The sequence below is a fragment of the Lontra canadensis genome, unplaced genomic scaffold (assembly GCF_010015895.1).
Source record: "Lontra canadensis isolate GAN:19392208 unplaced genomic scaffold, GSC_riverotter_1.0 scaffold56, whole genome shotgun sequence".
NCBI lineage: Eukaryota > Metazoa > Chordata > Mammalia > Carnivora > Mustelidae > Lontra > Lontra canadensis.
In genome coordinates, this window is record NW_022631050.1 from 9,801,520 (window position 1) to 9,822,422 (window position 20,903).

General features: G+C 41.7%; 1 protein-coding gene across 2 annotated transcripts in view; it reads left to right on the plus strand.

The window, feature by feature from the left end:
• LPP (LIM domain containing preferred translocation partner in lipoma) overlaps nt 1-20,903 on the plus strand; it is a 431,103-nt gene that overhangs the window by 64,555 nt on the left and 345,645 nt on the right. For both annotated transcript variants that reach the window (XM_032875624.1, XM_032875625.1), the window contains exon 2: nt 5,495-5,607. In XM_032875624.1, the coding sequence (XP_032731515.1) occupies nt 5,495-5,607 (113 nt within the window). The remainder of the gene's footprint in view (nt 1-5,494; nt 5,608-20,903) is intronic.

Consider the following 20,903-nt stretch of genomic DNA (forward strand, 5'->3'; position numbering starts at 1 on the left):
GGAGGGCCCTAAAGAAAGCCATGCTTCTCCCTGTGGCGCACATGGGCCTACAGCCTCAGCCCAAAGCGAGGATGTTAGACATGCAGAGTCTCAGGCCTTATCCCATACCTGCTGAGTCTGAGTCTGCATTTTATCTAGATACCCTTGGCCATTTGTACATTGATATTTGAACACTATGTAAGGCATCAGGCCATTTTTTTTAAAACATCAATTGAACAATGAAGTAGCTTTCTATGTATGTCATTTACTCAGCTAATCTATTTACTGAGAGTGTACTGTGGCCCAAATCTTATCCTAGGATGTGGAGCTAGAAGGAAACTGTAAGAGGGCTCTCCTTGCTGGGAGCTTCAGTTCTAAGTGGGAGAGAATGACCATAAACACCTAAGTATTAGAGGTGCTGTGATAGACCCCTATGTGGGGCACACAGGGGGCTGCTGTGTGAATCCCCATGTATGCGTGCAGGTGTAAACGGATGCTGGAAGAAGAGAAAGAATGATGCTTTTTCTGTTGTTTTTTAACTATAGTCAATTAATTCAGACGTCACTGATGATCTGAGTTTAATTATTCCCTTGTGTTTTTTCACTACCATCACCTATAACTAGTAATTTATCACCTTCTTTGCTAGTAAATTCTTGCTCTTTTTTCCCCTCTGATGTTGGCCTTGATTTGATGAAGGGAGAAGTGAGCTCTGCATTCAGGTCGATAGATGCCTTTCGTAGGTGCCCGAGCCATGTCACTAGGGCACCTACTGTGGCGGATAACTCAGTTCCTAGAGGGTAGCTGTATAAGCTTCTTCGTGCTCCTGCTTTCTAACCCCTAGACTAGGAAGGGTGACCGGAGAAAGGATGCATACGTGGGGTCTTGGCAGATTCGCCTTGCTTGCTTCTCAGGTTAATGCTATGCATTGCGGGCTCTTTTGTGGCAGCGAGTTGGCATAAAGTGGTCTTTGAGTGTTAGAGACATACATTTTTGCACTTTAGCTGCCTCGTGGTGCTACCTCTGGCACAAAGTAAAAATCTGTTGAATATTAGGTGAATTCTTTGGGATGATACAGAGCAAATTAAGTGAGATACTTCCTAGCTTTTCTGTCATGCAGGGTGACGATCCATTTCCAGCTCCATATTTCACTAGCTGTGTAACTTGAGTTAACTCTTTGCCTGGCAAGTGAGGGATACATGTATTTTGTATGTGGATAGGTTTTGGATGGCTAGGAAAAGGGTAAGGAGGACACCAGTCTATAGGCATGTGGTTGGGACTACCCTCTTTGTTTTGTGGGTTTTTTTTTTTTTTTAAGGTTTTATTTATCCGTTTGACAGAGGGAAAGCACAAACAGGGATAGCAGCAGGCAGAGGGAACAGCAGGCTCCCCACTGAGCAGGGAGCCCAATGTGGGGCTCGATCTCAGGAGCCTGGGATCACAACCTGAGCCAAAGGCACCCGCTTAACTGACTGAGCTACCCTGGCGCTCTACCCTTCTTCTTCTGAAACTAAATATTTCCATCTTAGATTTTAGGTATCCCTGCATTGTTCAGTAGCCTGATGGTGTGTTCTGTTTTGGCTTGCTTGCTTGATTTATTCCATGCCCCTGTAATTCACAGGGTCTGAAAATTCCATTTGGATTTCCCCTTGCAAGCAGAGAGGAGGACAGGCCATGCACTAATGTGAAGGTCTATAGCTTAGCATTGCTAGTTGCAAGGTCCTGCAGCTGATTCCTTGTGGATGTGTTTCTGGAGGGTCACCACCTGAGCTTCTAAGCCAGATGCTCCCTCATTGTTGGAAAAAATCTGCAGGAATGGAAAGGATCCCTCCCCCACCAACACAGACACAGAGACACAAAGACACACAAAGATACACAAAGATACACACAGACACACACACACACACTTTGTTGTTTTGTTCTTTCCATTTTACCATCTTCTTTAACAGAGACACAAAGACACACAAAGATACACACAGACACACACACACTTTGTTGTTTTGTTCTTTCCATTTTACCATCTTCTTTAAACATGTAAATTTGCTTTCTCTCTTATGCAGTCTTATTTTTCCTGCAACTTAGAAGCATTTTCCTTTGCTTAATTGCCTGTTAAAATGGTGAACCATAAATCAGAGTTCTTGAAATAGTTCTTAGTCTGATTTAAGATAATTATTAAGAGCTTTTCATTCCAACTATCTCAGCTGGTTGTTTCCCTCCGAAGGAACCATTTTCTATCCTTTATCATGTGTGTGTCTGTTTCTTAGGCATTTGCCTGCCCCTCCACACCATTTTAAAATGTGAGCTCCACTCCAAATAATGAAGGAAGAGGCCTATGATGGTCGAGCTTGAAAAACTGAAAATTATTATGAATTCTGAATAATTATTATGAACGTATCACTATTTTAAAAATCTTAATCTAATCTTCACCTAGAGTAAGCCGTCTAGATTTTTGTTGTTTTCAAGTTATTTCTTTTAAGAATACATTCCGTCTTCCTTTTCTGTTCCTTTTCACCTTCCCAGGATTGTCGACAACCTATGCCTCACTATATACTCAATTTTTGAGGTAGAAATAGAGTCAGGAAGGATATGCAGTTCACCCTTGACTGACACAGGAATGAAGGGCTCTGACCCCATGCGGTTGACCATCCACATGTCTTCCAACTCTCCATAAACACTGACTGCTAATAGCTACTGTTGATCCTTTGGATTCTTGGCCAATAAACGAACACTTGGTTGTATGTATTTTGTATGTTATATATATCATATACTGTACTCTTATGATGAAGTAAGCTAGGGAAGAGAAAATGTTAAGGAAAACATAAGGAAGAGAAAATACATTTATAGGACTGTGCTGTACAAAATCTGTGTGTCCGTCGACCTGTGGAATGCCAACCTATTTTTTCCAAGGATTGACTAAGTGGAAGGGGCTGCAGACACAAGCAGTTGTAGTTTTTATTCTAAGACTAATTTGCTGAGAACTTGGACTGTTCATGTGGCTTTCAGGGGCCTCTATATCTACCTTTATGATATGATCTCCAAGATTCCATTCCGTTCTGATCCAGTTTAACGTTCCAACAGTTCTCTGTGACATAATAAATGGTGCTAAAGTATAAGAAGGTGCTCAGAAGTTTAAATTAATCATGAAGAAGGCATAGGTCCGGATAGAACATTTGAACCAGCAAAGTAGGCCATACACTAGAATTTGGTAGCATCAGTCTCTATCAGCACAGACCTTCTTTGCTGATCACTTAAGATCTCATTGTGAGCATTCTTCTCCTAGGTTCAGACTTTTCAAGGCAGAAAAGAACTTGGTGAGAATTCTTGTTATTTAACAGGTGTTAAATCTATCTATCTATCTATAATTATTATATACGTATATATATATACATATACATAATTATTATTACTTTTTAGTGCAGTGTTTGGCCAAAGGAAGGCCAAGTTAATTTCTCAATTCAGACTGCACATTAGTCTCATTTGGGTTTTAAGGGAGGAGTGGCACCTGACATCTCCTCTCTACCCTCTTTCCCTCATCCCCAAGATACTGATTGGATTGATGTGAGCTGGTATTTGGGCAAGGGCATTTTTAGATAAGCTTTCTTGGTGATTCTAGTAAGTAGCCAGTGTTCAGAATTACTGGGTAGAGTTACTGAAGGTTTATGAGACTTATAACGCCAATAGGCACATGGACAAAGCATGTCTCCAGATGTGCACATCTAGAAAGTTAAGAGAAACAGAAATGTTTCTATATGACATAAGTCTTTTAACCTTTCTAATCCTATGGGGTCTAAAATAGGAATAATGTAATAATAGGCTTAAATGCAGTGGTTTTCAAAGTGTGGTCTCAGGACCAGTACCATCAGGATCCCCTGGGCATTTATTAGAAATGTACACTCTCAGATGCCACTCTAGACCTACAGAATCAGGAGCTCGGTGGGTGGGACATAACCATCTGTGTTTAACCAGACCTTTCTGAGGTCCTGACGACCTCCAAGATTTGAGAACCATCAGCACGGAGGGATGGAGGACTAAGAGGTAGCCTTTGAAAATCTTAGAAGTGACTGGTGCATAGTGAGAGTCCAAAAAGCACAGTATTCTAAATATAGTGTGTTTGACTGCTTGGGAGTCTGAATATAATGGGGAACTAGATTGGACAGCTGCTCTTCCAACGCTAAGACTGTTATTTGTAGGGCAAATAGAACCCAAGTGAACCATCCTCAAGGTGTATCAGAATATTGAATCCACTCTCCTTCCAGTGCCATTTAGTCTTTTTTATTAAGGCTTAAATTGTGATATTTTGGTACTGTCCAGAAGCAACTCATTGGGTGATGGAACTCGTGGCCTTACCAGTAAGTGTTGAGCATCTGAAATGCAAGGAAAGGAGACTCATATATGAATATTATCTATTATTATTATTATTATTAAATATTATTTTTTGAAGGAAAGGCAAATCAAGAATTTTTTTTTTAAATGGACATTTCCTTTTCCTAATAGGATTTCTTGCAAAGTATTTTTAAAAAATTCCATGTCATGAAGCCACAGAGCTCTTAGGTTTATATATATATACCTCAGATCTTAGAGGTTAGGCGTTCTCTCACAACAACATAACATCGGTATGCTGTTCTGGTTGGCCAGTGGTTTTGAGGTTTCTTGATATGCTGACCCCTCATAACATCCTGCCTGGATTGTCTGTAGATTTCAGTGATGTTACTTATTTTAGTTTCTCCTGATGGGCCCTACATGGACTTTTAGATTAGTCTTTAGTAAATCGTATTGCAAGCAGGTTTTTTTCTTCTCAGAAGTCCTTGTTGGATCCCTACCGCATGCATGATAAAATTCAAACTACTTACTAGACGTGCAACACACTTGAAAGTTGGGTTTTATTTTTTTTTTTGGTCACCGTACTTATTTTTATTACCTACTAGTTTATTTTACGTTCCCATACTTATGCTATCTTAATAACTTGCTCCTTATTCTTAGGCCCTGGATGTTTTAGTCTATGCCTTTGTTCCCCTGTCTTTCTGCCAAGCAGACTTGTCCATATCATAATGTTCAGGGGCCATTGTAATGCTCTAGAATAAGTCTTCTTTGGTCCCTCCACCTGGACATAAACTTTCCTTTATCTTAGCTTCCAGAAGAGTTTGGTTCTCCTTCTCAATATATTTTATCTTGTATTATCTTCATTTGTGTACACATTTTTTCCTCCTCTACTTGACTGTGAAAGTCTTACACACCTCAGCCACTGCCCCCACAACCCCAAGCACCTTCTCTGTTCTGGCTAAACAGTCCTGCCCCCTCTCGACTAGGTTTTATGTCCCTTCTGAGTATCAGATCTGGTCCTCGTTCTTCTCAAAAGTAAGGCTGCTGATGAAACTGCAAAGAGCTATCATGGGGGATAACTGCTCGAAGAGACAAAAAGGTCTATGTTCGTGCGGTAAACTTGAACAAATGTGTGATTTTCAAGAGTCCTGTGCGATTGCCTGTATATTCACTTCCTGTGTGCATGTCCTTTCTGTAGGTGACTTTCTTCCACCCCCGCCTCCACCTCTAGATGATCCTGGTGCTCTTCCATCCAGCCCCGGAAACTTCCCTCCTCCACCACCCCTTGACGAAGGTGCTTTCAGGGCACAGGTAAGATGTGTGGTTGAAGTCATATCAGTGAGCCGTGCTTGGAAGTTGGTGAATTCAGTGATTATTTCCATGGTGGATGAACATTTATTCAGAGCCTGAAGAGAACTTTACAGCTCACGAAAGCTCAGGTCCTTTAATGCCACCTCCCCGGCTGAAGCTTCTCAGAACTCTGCTGGCTTGCATTCGAAAGCCCCAGAAATCCTTTTATCCTACTAATTTTGTTCTGAAACTCAAAGCCAGTTTTTAGAAATGCCACTTGAGAATTCCACATTTTCTTGTTATCCTGGGGACCCAGCCATGCTTTTTTATTGCCTCGTTTCTCTATCCACAAACATTGCATTCTGCGTGAGTAAGAGTGATCTTCAAAGGCTCTGGTTGGTCACTGTGGTCACTTAATTGGTCAGCGGCATCATTCTAGCAGAAGCACCAGCAAACCTTCTTGGGGTATTCTTTACTGAGTGAGGTCAAGGGTGCACATTAGAGTATGTATTGATTATGTACAAGTGGTGTGCTCTAGAGAGTGCTGATTGCAAATAACTTGGGCCTGGAATCAGAAGCACTGGTACGAATAGTCAGTCTGTAATTGCGTAGAGTCACTGGTGAACATATGCCACCATTTGGCATCCAAATGCTATTCATATCAGGAAGGAAAACTAAATAACAAAGTTATAGAATTATTGTTGTGTTTTACAGGTGAGGATGTTACTATAGATATATAGAAAAAAAAAACAGCCCTTGTCTTTCAGAGAAACATCAAAAATATTTGGGGAGGAAATTAATGGTGTCTGGTATGGTCTTCAAAATAATAAGAGTAGGGAGCTGATGAGTGAGAAAATAGGTGAAAGAAGGATTAGTTATGAGTTGATAATTGTTGAGTACATGCAGGTTGATTCTATTATTTGGTCTACATATATATATATATATATATATATATATGTATATATATTTACAATTTTCCATATTAAGTTTTGGAGTGGACAGGTCATGGGAACTAGTTAAATGGTTTAGTCCATTGTCCGGTTTTCTTTCTCCTAAATTTCAGGTTGGGAGAGACAAAGGAAGAAATGATACATTCATTCAGCAAATATCCCATGTGCCTGTATGTGTCCCCTTATAGCACCAGGAATTCTGTAGCAAAAAGACATACAGGGTTCTGCCCTCACAAAACTCACACGTTACTGAAACTGGTGGATGTAGGCAACATTCGTACATTGATGCAAAGTGCCTTAGAATGAGATCAGGGCTGTGGGCTGGAGGACAGGGTGGTCCGGAGGCCTTGCTGAGAAGAGGACATCTAAGCAAAGATTTGGAGGGGGGAAAGGGGAGTAACCATGTGAGTTTCTTGTGAGCATATTTTTATATAGGAGAACTTAATGGAAGAAACTTTTCGTGTTATTGAGAAGTTAAAATGATTACGTTCCGGTTATAACCAGGGACCTCTCATTCACTTTGGAGCCCAGATCTTTTAAAATCTATTAAAAATTTTATATCTTAGAGCTATGTATCATGGATTTTCTACAAAAATCTTGACTTTCCTATAAATCTTGCTGATGAAATGGAGTGAACTAGTAAATTCAAAGCTCAGATTCCACTGAAGGGTGGGAGTTGTACAAAGTTTATATTTATTTTATGCAGCAGCTATTTAGCAAATAGAAATAACATGATGATATTTTTGTATTTTTAGTCATTTTTTATTAACAATTAAAAAAAAAAACCCTCTTATATTTGTCTTTTATATACCTCTGCTCTTACTTGGTCCTGGGCTGTTCTTTGCATATTATTGAATTTACATAATTAAAAATTTCATTTTGTCTATTTGGTCTCTTAGAATGTTATGGAAACTGCTTTCTTGAATTTTAAATCTTGAGTTCTGAAAAGCTTGTTTGACCTCGTGACAGAAGACTTGGGTTTGATTGCTAGTTGAGCAACGTAATCTAGTTATGTGGGGTTTTTTTTGTTTTGTTTTGTTTTTAAAATTTATTAACTTATTTTAGAGAGAGCGCAAGAGAGAGAGAGCACATAGGGAGCAAGGGCAGAGGGAGAGGGAAAGAGAGAATCTCAAGCAGATTCTGTGCTGAGCTCGGAGCCCCACGTGGGGCTTGATCTCATGACTCTGAGATCAGGATCTAGCAGAAAACAAACGTCTGTATATTTAAATGACTGCACCACCCAGGTGCCCCTCTAGTTACATGGTTTTAAACAGGTCACACTAAGTCCAATTTTTCTTATAATTAAAAGTAAGGTAACTGTCTACCTCTAGTAGCTAGATGAAATACAGATGGATTTGAAATTGCCAAGTTATAATGGTTGATTTTGATGTTTTAACTGTTACTATATAAATATAACAACAGCAGTAATCATAAGGCTTTCCCAAAAGGTTTAATTAAGAAAAATTCAAACATGGGCTTTCATAAAAATTACAAATATTCTTTTCCTGTGTGGACTGCATCCTGATAACGATATTAAAACCATGACTTTGTTTTTTATTATTTTTTTTTAATTTTTGAAAAAGATTTTATTTATTTATTTTACAGAGAGAGTGAAAGGTAGAGACAGAGCATGAGCAGGGGGAGGAGGCAGAGGGAGAGGGAGAAGCTGACTCCCAACTAGGCAAGGAGCCCGATGCGGGACTCAATCCCAGGACCCTGGGATCATGACTTGAGCCAAAGGCAGACACGTAAGCAGCTGAGCTGCCCAAGCGCCCCCATGACTTTGCTTTTTAAAAGGAAGGAAATAAAAATCTGGTTGACATGTTGGCTTATGTTTTTTGCAAAATACAAGGAAGGAAAAACATAAAACCGAGTTTGCCAAATGGGAAAGGACAGATCTGGTAGGAGAGGCATGTTATTCTTGAATATATGGAAGATCGTGGAAGTTCAAAAGAAAACAGGCACACCCTTCCCTTGTGTGAGAGTGATAGTGACTTGGCCCTGCCCTGGCCATATTTGAACCACTTTGGAATCTGAACTGTAATAAAGCCCAAAGTAGTATAATCACCAGAGAAGATTTTGCACTTTTTCCTCTCGGCCATGGTGAAACCTCGTGTTGCCAAGTCCAAATTATAGCTGGTAAATGGGTGTTTTTATGTAGAGATCTGTTTATGTTTCCAGCCAGATTTTCAGGTCAGCGTCAAAAGAATGTCTACTGAGTCTGGCTTTAAGAATTATAAGATTTTCAGCGCTGAAAGGGACCTTAGGGATCAGGTAGTCCGTCCCCGGGCACTAGCCATAAGTTACAGCCTCTTTGAGGACTTGCTAAATGAATTAATTCCCTGTATTCACAAATGGGGAAACTGAGACCAAAGGAGGTGGGCACCCTCTAATCCATACCTGTGTTTGAGGAATCTTGATTTCTTGGTTTGTCCTTCCGGTTCCATCAGAAGGCCTTGCACACTGCACACGCTTTTGCTTTAGTCCTCCCCCAGCCTGTAAGGCTCTGAGTTTCAGACAAGGGGATTTATAGGCACTGCTGGGGTTTTGCTTGGTGCCCTGAATTTTCAATACCTGCTAGGCACTTATTTTATTTTATTTATTTAGCAAAAGGCAAATATTTAGTGTCAGTAATTCTTACTTTGATAATTTTTTTTTTTTTTTGAGGAAAAAAATGAATCTTGGAAATCAAATGAGGGCTTTATCTTTTCTTTTCTGTCAGGATCTGTTTGACCTCAGTACCTGTGAGGTTTGGAGTGACCAGTGGAGTGGCCCCTTCTTTCGTTTATTTGTTCTTCCTTCCTTCATCATGAATTGAATACCTTCTATAAGTCAGGCTCATACACTAGGGATTGTGGCCTCAGATGTTGGTGTCATGGTTCTAGGGCTCTGAGTCTTGACCTTGGGACTGTCTAGCATTATTCTGATCTGATGCCATAGTTGATCGTTGGTTCTTATTCCAGCAGCTGATGGGAAGGTCTGTGGTATCACTTAGAGTAGTTTCACAGGGGGAGAGTGTCTCACAGGATTTCAGGTTTACAAGGAAATTAGAGCTCATCATTTAAGTCCCTTTCTTTTGTTCAGATCTCCTTATTCTTTTTCCCAGTTGAACAAAATGTTTATGGGTGACTGTTGCAGGTGACGTGATTTTGGAAGATAAGGAGATGCTGGATCCCATCCGGTGTCTCTAAACCAAGTTTGCGAGATGCACACAGACGCAGTTTTTAAACTAAGGTGTTCTGTCATAAATTACACCTTAGTCACCATGCTGTGATCAGAAGCACAGTCTAAGTCCTTAGTTGTGGTAGAGGGTGGGGGAAGTAAATTAACTGGCTGGAGAGCTACTGGGATTTTAGAAACAGTTGCCATTGCACTGCACTTTGATGGATGGGTAGGACCTTAATTTTCAGATGCAAGGGAGTAAATCTTTCGGCAATAAAGTAAGAAAAATAGATGTATTGAAGGAAAGTACCAAGCAGTGTGATGGGCCTGCCTGCATTCCAGACTGTGGATTTTGCCCTTGATTCTGAAATCGTTGACAGTTTATTGCAGATGTTTGTTAATATTGTAATTATAAGGGTGACATCCCCAGATCTGTTGTTGGGTGCCATGTGGTGCTTTCAGCAGCCCATCAGGCATAACCTGTTGCACTTGTGGGAAACCCCGTGCAGAGAGCTCTGAGTTGTCTGGCACACTTCCTTGAGCTCTCAGGGACTTGTCTCCTGATACCCAATGGCTTTGAGTTCAGGTGCCCGGTACTTAACGGCCACTTTTCCTAACATCTGTGCTTGCCTTTCTAGTTGATGGCTCCTCACTGCCTCTCTCCGTGAGCCCATCCTCTGCCTTGCCTTTACTTGCCCCCTCTCCAGGGATGTGTATACTTCGGGTTTTCATCTCCCCTTTTCTGCTCATCCTGGAAGGATGGCCAAGACCCCATTTGGTGCTGTTGCTCCAGCCCCTCCACCTTAGAAAACAGATGCGATGCCTGTCACCGGTTACTCCCTGTGTTAAAAATTTAAGGCCAACTCATTTCTGTTCTTAGGAAAATATTTTCAGAGCTCATTTATGTACGTGGTGGATGGTGACTTACCATCAGTTATCCGCTTATATCAGTAATAATTTTAAAGTCTCCCCTGGTGTTAGCGTGGCTGGCACCGGATTCCGTGTCTCATGACTCTCGGTCTAGTCTCATGGTCACGGGTGTGGAATGTCGGATTTTTACTTGTAGACCCAGAGGACTCAGGCCCACGGCCATGGCCACCTTCTTCCACGCACCCACAGAAGTAGGCAGCGGGACTTGCTTTATATTGCTTTGACATGCCCTATCGTAGAGGTCCTTCCTTCTGCTGCCTGAGAGTGTGCTGACGAAGCAGGGGGCCGGGTCAAAAAGGAGATCCAGGCAGTAATGGCGAAGAGCAGAGGTAATGTCCAGTCCTGCTAGAACAAACCACAAATGGTCACAAGCTCTAATCCACTCAGCACTGGGAAGTGCTTGTCCTTTCTGCACAGGGCGAGGACAGGAGTATCTTGATCCTTGAGAACAGACCGAAGGAGTGATTGAGATGCTTCCTGGCCCTTTCCCGCGTTCCCTGGGCCTCGGGTTAGCAAGCCCTTGTCGGTTTGTAGGGTTGTTTGTGACCCCAGCAACAGCCGTAGCTTCACGGCACTCTCCTCTTTGGTCTGTGCTGGGAGGCCAGTGTGTATTTAGAGGGAACTGGAGGTTCTTGGGTTTTGGTCAGTAGGACTTTCTACAGGTAAATTTCAAAGGTTTTCTGTTTGCTTTTCTCTCCGCATCATCATCTCATTGGGTGTCCCGATGAGCCAGGAGAGATATTTTTGGTGTCTTGACTTAGAAGCGCTTCTTTGAAAGTAGCAGACCTAGGGCCCCTAGAGGGTATTTTAGTATTTCATTTAGCAATTTGAACCTTTTTCATGGGATGTCATAGTTTTCTCTGCCTTTTTTCTTAAGGACCTATTTTAAAGAGGTAAACCTGTTCCTGGGGATCAGGAGTCGAGTGTGTGTACACACACACCCACACCCACACCCACACACATGCTCTTTCACACTTATCAACCCAATTACCACTGCCTCCACCACCTTCTAGTGACCTAGGGCATCCATATTCTTTCTGCAGGGAAGGACTTGAGGAATAGCCAGGCAAGAGTCCTCCAGGGAGATGGGCTATGGTCAGTAATGCTGTCGGTCAGGGTAACCAACGAGGTCAGGTTTGCCCTAGCTCTTGAGTTTCTGAATGGGGAGTAATTGACCCTATTTGCATATTTCAGAAAATGTCCTTTGCCTGGAGATAAGTGAAGGAACTGCAGTTGGTCCTTGTTTCACCCATCAAAAATCCTGGTGGTTTCTTCAAAGCTCTAGTATGCCTACTTATATATTTTTTAAAATGTGTTTTGTCTCTTAATGTAAATGAAGCAAACAGTATAGATCAACTATTTTCCATCAAGTTTCTCTATCAAGGAAAAATTAGGATCTCTACACCATGTGAGGTTTGAGCGTTCTTCTTCCTGGTGCACCCAAACGGTTAGTAATATGATTTGGAGAACGTGCTGTAATGTGCTGTAATATTTTAAACGTCATAACTCAACCTCTTTTGAAGGGATCATTTCTCACATTAAATTGTATCACCACTTTATTAATAACTTATAACTTTTACTTGTTTATGGCAGTGTCTTGTTTGCTGTTTCTCTTTCTTGAATTCATATCCTGATTCTTTTTTATTTTTTTCTCTGCCATTAGTACTTTATCAAGTAATTTTTTTTTTTTTGGGGGGGGGAAGCCTACATGAATGACCTAGCTCCTGAGTTTTTATATATCTGAAAATGATTTATTTTTGCCTTTACATTTAAGTAAAAGTTTGGCTGCAGATAGAATTCGAGGGTCAAATTTCCTTTATCAGTATTCTGTGAAGATTTCTATACTGTCACTATAGTATCATTTAGCATTGCAAGTGAGAAATCTGGTTCCAGTCTGTTCCTCCCCCTCCAGTTTATGAATGTCTCTTCATTGGATCTGCCAGCCTTATTTGTAGGAGTCTGTGGTTTCCCCGCCTTGCACCTGGGCTTAGGTCCCTACCCACCCCAGTGTTTACACTCATCATTCAGTGGATTTGTTTGATTGGAGGGGTCCAGTTTTTAATTTAGCTAGGAGGGGTTTTCTTATGTTACTGGGGGCGGGGAGCATTTTAACTTTTCATTTGCCGTTTTCTTTCTTACGGAGCCCCTGTTTGATCATTTTGGATTTCTTTTCCATTCTTCATGTTGGTATTCTTTTTCAGTCGTTCTGCCTCTGGAAGAATCCCCTCGGCTTGCTTCCTTTCTTTCTTTTTTAATGTTTTGTAGAGATGGTCTGCTCCTGACTTACAAATGCTACATCCACCTGAATTAGGAGAGGGAATGTGGTGGGAGTGGCTCTGGATCCGCTGTTCTGGTAGACCTCCCTACTGTGTACTCCAAACTTTACCTCCCTACTGTGTACTCCAAACTTTATGTTTTACCTTGATCAGGAATATGTGGTCCTTTGAATAATGTGGTGACCACGGAGTGGGTGTCTGCATCTGGTCTTCACCTTCTGTGTATAATTAGGGGGGGCAGGCCAATGAAAGGGTGTGCCTTGGATGCACAGACCAAGAGCAGACCAGCAAGCTCTGCAGGAGCCCTCAAGGCTATGTGTGTATGAGCTTCGAGGATCCCCTGGCAGGTAGCAGATCCTCAGTTGCACTTGTCACATAGATGCTGAGTGAGGGCAGCAGCCAGTGGGGTGTGGGGTGGGGCAGGGTCTCTGGTGAGTTCTCCAGGCTTATCTGTTCCCTCCCTCACTATTTCCCCCTCCCTGCATCTCAATGACTATGTCACCCGAAGTATCAGGGAATGTGGCAAAGAACTTTTTATTAGAAAGGATGAACTCACCAAGTGATTTTACTGCTGTTATGACATAATGTACTCCAAACATCCTTTCCCAAGAGGCTCCCCACCCCCTCACCCTTCTTGTTGTGACAGCTCAGAGTCAGCTGTTAAAGTCAGGTGTTAGTATCTTTTGTTTTTTATCTCAAGCTCACTCTCCTGCCCTCCAGGGCTTCAATCGGAAGAGCCCTCCTTGGTTGCATCATCTAAACCAAGTCAAGCTCTAGGGATAACCTAGTATGTTGGGGAACACGGTCACCATGGGGTCCAGACACCAGGCCCCTCGCTTACCAGCTGTATGCTGATGGCCATGCTATTTAACCTTTCCACACCTCAGTTTGCTCATCTGTAAACTGGGCAGTTATTGAATCTAACTCTTCGGGTTGCTGTGGGGTTTCAAAGAGATGATGCACGTAGACAATATTGTATGTGCCTGACATATCCCAGCACTTAGAAAATGTTTTCTGTTGATGTTATCACTTTTGGGTAGTTCTCGGCTAGCTGGCCTCTGTGCTGAGTTCTGGAACAGTTGTCAATGTCTTTGGTTTGCTTCCCTAAGGTTAACTGGTGACCCCACTCCTGACTCCTATATATGCTTGGGGATTTGGGGCCTTTTGCCAAAGATGTACTTTCACAAACTCCATCTGTAAAATGAATGATTGGATTAACTCATCTTTTTAGGTCTCTTTTAGCTCTAAAATTCACTGCTTTAGTAATAAAATATCACCTCTTTATAACTTCATAGTGATTTACAAATTGCAGAATACTTTATATTGTCTTATCTGATCTTCACATATAAAAAAAGAAACAAAAATATTTTAACCAATTAAAAAAAAAAATTGAAGTCCAAGTTGTTGAGGCGACTTTTTTAGATCTCACAAGTGTCATGAAAGCAGTGATTTATTTTTAAATGGACAAAAACAAAAACAAAATGTATTTTGGGGACTTTTAAGCCTCTTGGCTTAGTATCAGTTCCCTTACAAATGAGAGAAGGCAGATCATTTTGAATTCTCAAAAAGCAGCCAAAGTCATCAACAATATGTGTTCATGGATGGTGGCCAGGGGCCACTGAGATAGCTTTCTGTGAGGTTCTTTAGTGGAAATAAGCCACATCTTCATCCTACCCGTCAGCATATTCTCTGACAATCCCCTCACAGATTGTACCATGTTCTTCTTATCCATGGATTTGGTAGGAGGCTCTGTTGGGCTCCCAAATCCTTTAGTTCCTTAGTAATTTACATAATCCACTCAACATGGGCACAAAACAACTTGATTTGAAAGAAGGGGTAAAAGAGGGAGTAGAAGATGCCAAGACTGAAAACCCAGGGCATTAACTCAGATTTTATTTTTGAAACTCCCAATGTTTTGGGGAGATTTTCTCTGCATAACTGATTTTGCTTGATCCATTCAAAAGTCAAGTATTCATGCATCCCAACTAGATAATTGACAGTGTGTTATCGCGTGCAATACTTATACTAGTTTTGAGGGGTTCCACTCTTCTTATCATTTTTATCCTTTGCTTTTGTGAGTTTGACCTGTCCAAGTCCTACAAATTCCGGAAATTCCAAACTGGACTTGGAGTGTCTTTTGTTTTGTTTTTAAATAAAAGATTTTCATACACTTGATCTCACTTGAGCCTTTAAATAACTTATGAAACGGGAAGGGTAGGGATAATCTCCATTCTGTGCAAGTGAAGGAGCTGAGGTTCAGGGACGCTAAGTAATATTCTAGGTTTCCATGGTATTAAGTGTCCCAGGCAGGGATCAGACCCTGAGTCCTGTCATTCCATTCCATTTCTTTCTCTCTCTCTCTCTCTCTCTCACCATCACTGCTTTATTGTTGCTTTTCTATTATATTCCTTTTTGATGAAGGGCACAAAACACCAATTGTCACCTTCCTTGCCACATATTCAGTATTTGGAAACTCTTCCTCTTATGACTTATGCCGTAGAATTCTCTAGAACAATATTGTCTTCAGCCTCCGTTTTATCCCCCCTCCTCCCAATTGTCTGTATCATTGTGGATTGTTAAGAATGTACTTTGGTATTAAAATATTGGAAAGAGGGGTGCCTGGGTGGCTCAGTTGGTTAAGTGCCAGACTCTTGATTTCCGCTCAGGTCATGATCTCACGGTGCTGAGATCCAGCCCTGTCTTGAACTCTGCCCTCAGTCGTGAGTCTGCTGGAGAATCTCTCTCCCTCTCCTTCTGCCCATCCCCCCACTCAAATAATAAATAAATCTTTAACATATGGGGAAGATGTTTATAAACCTTTAAAATGGAATTCTTTCCATAATTTTTGTTTGTTTTTATATTTATTTTACCAATAAACTTTAGTAAAGATAACAATTTTTATGATGTTGGAAAATGACTAAAATCAGTGGTACCTGGTATAGATAAACTGTTTCTATGGCAGTTTTTTGAAAGGGGAGTTGGGAGTAACATGCTACAGGTGAATTCACATGATAAGAAATGTGATAAATGTGATTTAGCTATTATTTTTAGAAGTACAGAATTTGGCTAATGAGCCACTCACCCCAGTAAAACAAAAGGGAGAGAGAGAGTGAGCGCTCTGGAGGCATAAGGGTGGTCAGAGCCCTTTCTTTGACCATAATTTCTGTTGTTCCTTCCAGTGCTTAAAATAGTCTGTCTCTGCCCACCTTCTGTTTTGAATCCTTCATGATATATCAAGATGATATGTGATCTGGGGCAGACCATCCCTAAGAACCAAGTCTCAGTTTCTTTAGCCATAAACTAGTATGATGCTTCCTATCTTCTGCTTTTGTTTTGTTTTGTTTTTAAATGATTACTTAAAAATAACGCATTTGATAGCACTTTCTAAAATAGCAATTACAGAATTTACCTTAAAAGTAATTTTTTTGGGGGAGAGTAATATTGTTTCAACATCCTTGAGCTTTCATTCTAACTCTTAAAAACTATATAACCCCTACATTTAGAGCAGTACATTTACTACATGGCCTTTCAGTGTTGTAGTCGTCATCATGGCAGGTATCGAGAGGAGAAGGGCCAACTGTAGCTTGGGCAGCCCTCGCTGACTGCATGAACATTTAAGAGTTAGGGTTCTGACTTTGAAAGACCTGTCTCAGAGCTTCATAGAGTACCTGGCTGGCTCAGGCTTAGATAGTCCAGAAAGAGATGATCAAACAAGTAAATAAGAAACAATGGCGACCAGCAGAGTCTTTCACGATGCACATTCAGGAGACTTCATTACTTTTATGACTATTTTATATCAAACCATTTTGTGAGTCAAAATGTGCCTGGAGGATTGTTTTCATTTCCTTTTCACCTGTTGAGAGTCATACAGTGTCACTTTAGTCATTCTTTCCTGACCCGGTGGGGATAGAGACCAGTTTTGGGCCATGGCAACTACAGAGAGGTATTTTCATGGAGTTACAGATTCATTAAATGAGTCTGTCTTAGCCTTCCCTCCATGCCTGCCATGTTTCTGTAAACCGGGACTTAAGCCATAGTCTCAGCATTGACTGAAGTCATTTCAACGCTACTGAAACGGCCCTTGTCCACGTTTGCCGTGCCCTCTGATCCCCCAGTGACTGTTTTTTTTCTGACATCCTCTACCTCTTTCAGGCAGGTAATACTTGATTTGAACCTCCTCACTTCCTCCTTCAATTTTCACAACAGAGAACTCCCTGAGTTCCCCTTCTGGATCTGTGATGATTCCTTTTCTCTCTCTTGTACCAGATCCCCCTTCATCTCCCCCTAAATTTAGGTGTCCACTCAGTGTTCTCCCTTTTGACCTCCTGTCTTTTCTCAGTAGAAGTCATCACTCTGATAGAGTCAGCTTTGATCTCTTATTCAATGACTTGAACTGGTTATGACTTTTTTCCTTAGACAAGCATTGTGCCATTTATCATAGAGTCTTTCCACAGGGAAAAGCTACTCATCGTCGTAGCACAAGACTTCCACTCTGTTAAAAATACCACCATATTTTCTATTCTTCCAAATTCGAAACTCTTGATCATTGCTGGCATGTCTTACTTTTTTTTTTTTAATATCTGTTACCAACATCTCATATTTTTTGGTTCAAAAAGGACTGTCAGGTTTGCTCTCATCTCTTATTTTCCTATTCCTTGTCCTAGCTTCTTCCTTCTCTGAAACACAATAGACTCATTGCTTTGATTCTTTTTTTTTTTAAGTTTTTGTTGTTGTTATTCTCTTCCAGCTGCATATCCCTAACCAATTAGTCTTCAAAAAATGATACTTTCTTCCTTTGGCTTTTTATTGTTTGCCACATTAAATTTCTTTTCTTAGTTGATTTGCAGAGTATTCTCTGATCTCCCTGACCCTTTAAAGCACACCTCCTCTCCCACTGGGCTCTTTGCAGTCTTTGCTCTTGTGAGACAGATGCATTCAGTGTCAGCTTCCCATGCTGAGTTAATCTTCCTTGTTGTCTTTCTTGCTGCCTGAGACATCCTCATTTCTCACCTGATGAGAAATCCTTCCCATTTTGAACAGCCAGATTCAAACCTGACTTTCTTCCCTGTAGCTTCTGATACCCCCAGCTCACCACAGTCCCTCCCTTCGGTTTTCCCAGACTGTTGACTGGGTCACGTGGGGTTGTGACGTGACCTCAGGGTGCGGTGCCAGGAAGCTGTGCTCTGTTGCTAACCAGTTGTGTGACCCATCTTCACGTGCAGAATGGGAATCATGACACGTTCTTAGAAAGTTATTTTGAGGATTAATTAAGGTAAGGAGTATAGAGGATCCAGTAGTGTCTGGTTCATACTCATGGCTATAATGAATCAGTTAATGATGTCTCATTTTTCTGCCATTTAATACATGTTTCTTTGTGACTGATATAATTATATTATGTACATTAATATTGCCTCCAAACTATATATTAAAAAAGCCAGAGTTAAACTATGACATGGAAGAGACCTGTAGAAATTATTGAATATCACAAATCATAGAGACTCAGATTTGAAAGGGTTCTAATCCTGCCCCTCTTTCTTGTGAAGAGGAAATGAGGAGAGGGCTAGATTTTTTAAGCAAACCACCCAATGTGACCTTTAGTTTGAGATCTGGCCCTAGCACCAGCTGGAGGGTTCTGGATTCAAAGGCTTAAACTCATTCAGTTATCCTCTTGTTCATTCCCCTTTTAGAAATGAGCTAAAGGCTGGGTCATGGTTCATATTCCTATATCATCCATAGTCTGTATCTCATTGAGGGATATCTGGTTGATGTTTGTGGATTGATTGATTGACTCAGTCATTCTTTGTCTTGGCAATAGGAATTTTCTGGAAACATCTACGGAATATGCACTATACACAGGCTTATCACTCTTTTGATGCTTTTGATGCTGTTGTAAACAAACAAAACTGTTCGACATGTACCACTTCTGTGTACTGGCTCAGGGTGGTGGGGAAAGGAAGCGAGAGAGGAAGTTATATACATCTTGAGCCAATCAAGCTTTCCTATTTTTAGTCCTTGCTACTGTTTGGAAAGTACAGCCCCTGTTCATGGCAGTCTGGCATGCATTTCCTCAGTGCCATTTCAAAAAGGGGAAAAATAAATATGGGAATTTTTTGTAGTGAAAATAGTTACTCAGTGAAATCACAGAAGTTCCTTCTTTTTCTCTTGATGAAACCTCAAACCCACTAGGCACACAGTCCTCAACCTCAACTATGCATGGCGGAGGCTCCCGCAGAGCAGGAGACTGGAGTCAGCAAACCCTCCGAGAGCAAGATGTGTCAGGGTGCCTACGAGAGACAGGACAGGGAAGGAGGGGGATGGGATGGTGACACTCCTTCTTGATCAGTGGCTGGCTTGGCTGGCTGCCAAATGTCCCCTGGAGAAAGTTGAACCCTGAACCGCAAAGAGACCCAGCTTTATAGCCCTCGCTTTAGCTCTTCCTTCTGCCAGAGGGTCTCTCTCTGTCTTCCAGTCACCCTCTCTGCTCTGTCTTTGGTAAAAACTCCCAGACCGTCTTGCAGCCACTCCCCTAATTCAACTAGATGGATTCCTTCTCTTTCGTAGTTTAGAGGACAGTTTGGGGGATTTTTCCCAATCATCAGGGAATGATAACCTTACAAAGGAGAGTGAAGTGACCTGATCTCCATTCAGATGGATTTCTGCAGTGTAGCAGGACTTGACTTGTGGGAAGTGCCGATGGTAGAATGGCTTGGAGTTGACCGCAAGAATCTGATGAGGTCGGTGAGGGCCTGGACCCCGGGCACGGGCCACCACCTCGGCGAAGGGGAGCTAGAGTCCAGAGCCATATGGAGCGAGGGAGGGCGGATATGGGAAAGGGAGCAGTCCCAGAGGACTGCAGCATCCTGCCTTTCTTCAGGGGACAGAGATTTGCCTCCTGCCCTTGTGTTTGCCAAATGGGAGGGTCCTCTGAAAAATGGGTGCTCTGAGGCAAGTGTGATAGGAACTTTCCTAGAGGAAACGCGGATGCCGCAGAGCGAAGATTGCCCTCGTTAATGAGAGGGTCTGTGCTGTCTCTAGACATAAACAGCTCTGCCTAGATCAGATTGTGGCAGCCGGGTGAGAAGAACATAGCACTGTAATTAATGCTAATTGTGGATATCGCTGTATTGTTGTCATTGTTTTTTAATTGAATATGTATTAAGCTCCAACAGGGTGCTGTGAATAATGCCAATTTATAGTTGATTTATCAGAACACTCAGAAGACTTTATAAACACCAATAAATGGGAACTCATAGCACCCCTTCGAGGTGGTAAGTGCTGTTGCCGTTTCCACAAATGAAGAAAAGTGAAGGAGACTGTGTTTGCTCCGTTGGCACTGTGGGTGAGAATGGAGTGCTGTCAGATGAGAGACAAACATTTTCCCTGTCCCCGGGAACTGGGTTAGAATACATTAGTAAAGAATTCTCCTTCAGTGCGTTCAGAGTTGTGGGATTTTAATTAAATTGTTCCAGTTATTGTTAGCACTGCATTAGCACCAGGCAACCAAATTCTAGGCCAGCAGATTTCAAATTTAATGTGAAAAAGAATTGGGGGAGGGACGAAAGGCGCGTCAAGTACAGACTGCTAGGCCCCGCTCCCCAAGGTTCTGATTTTGGTAAATCTGGGAAGGGGACTAAGCATTTTTCCTTTGAATGGGTTCTGAAATGCTCTTTTCCTCAGAGGAGGCTTAGCCTCCCTTCAGAACCCCAGCCTTTTTCTTCTTAAGAGATCCGTCTTCAGCCCCTCAAGTCTAGCCTCAGTCTGAGACCAAGGCTTTCCATTTAGTGTCTGTAGGGTCTGCTAGAGCTCACCTGGTATAATCCTGCAATGTTCTCACTTACAGAACACACAACTAGCTGGTGTTTATAGGAGACCACAGTCCATTTGCCATTCTGCCGGGCATGACTTTCCTGGGACCTTATCCCATGGGGTTTTCAGAATGTCCCTGTGGGGTTTGTACTATGATTCCCCGATTTTGTAGGAGGACATAAAACTAAGAGGG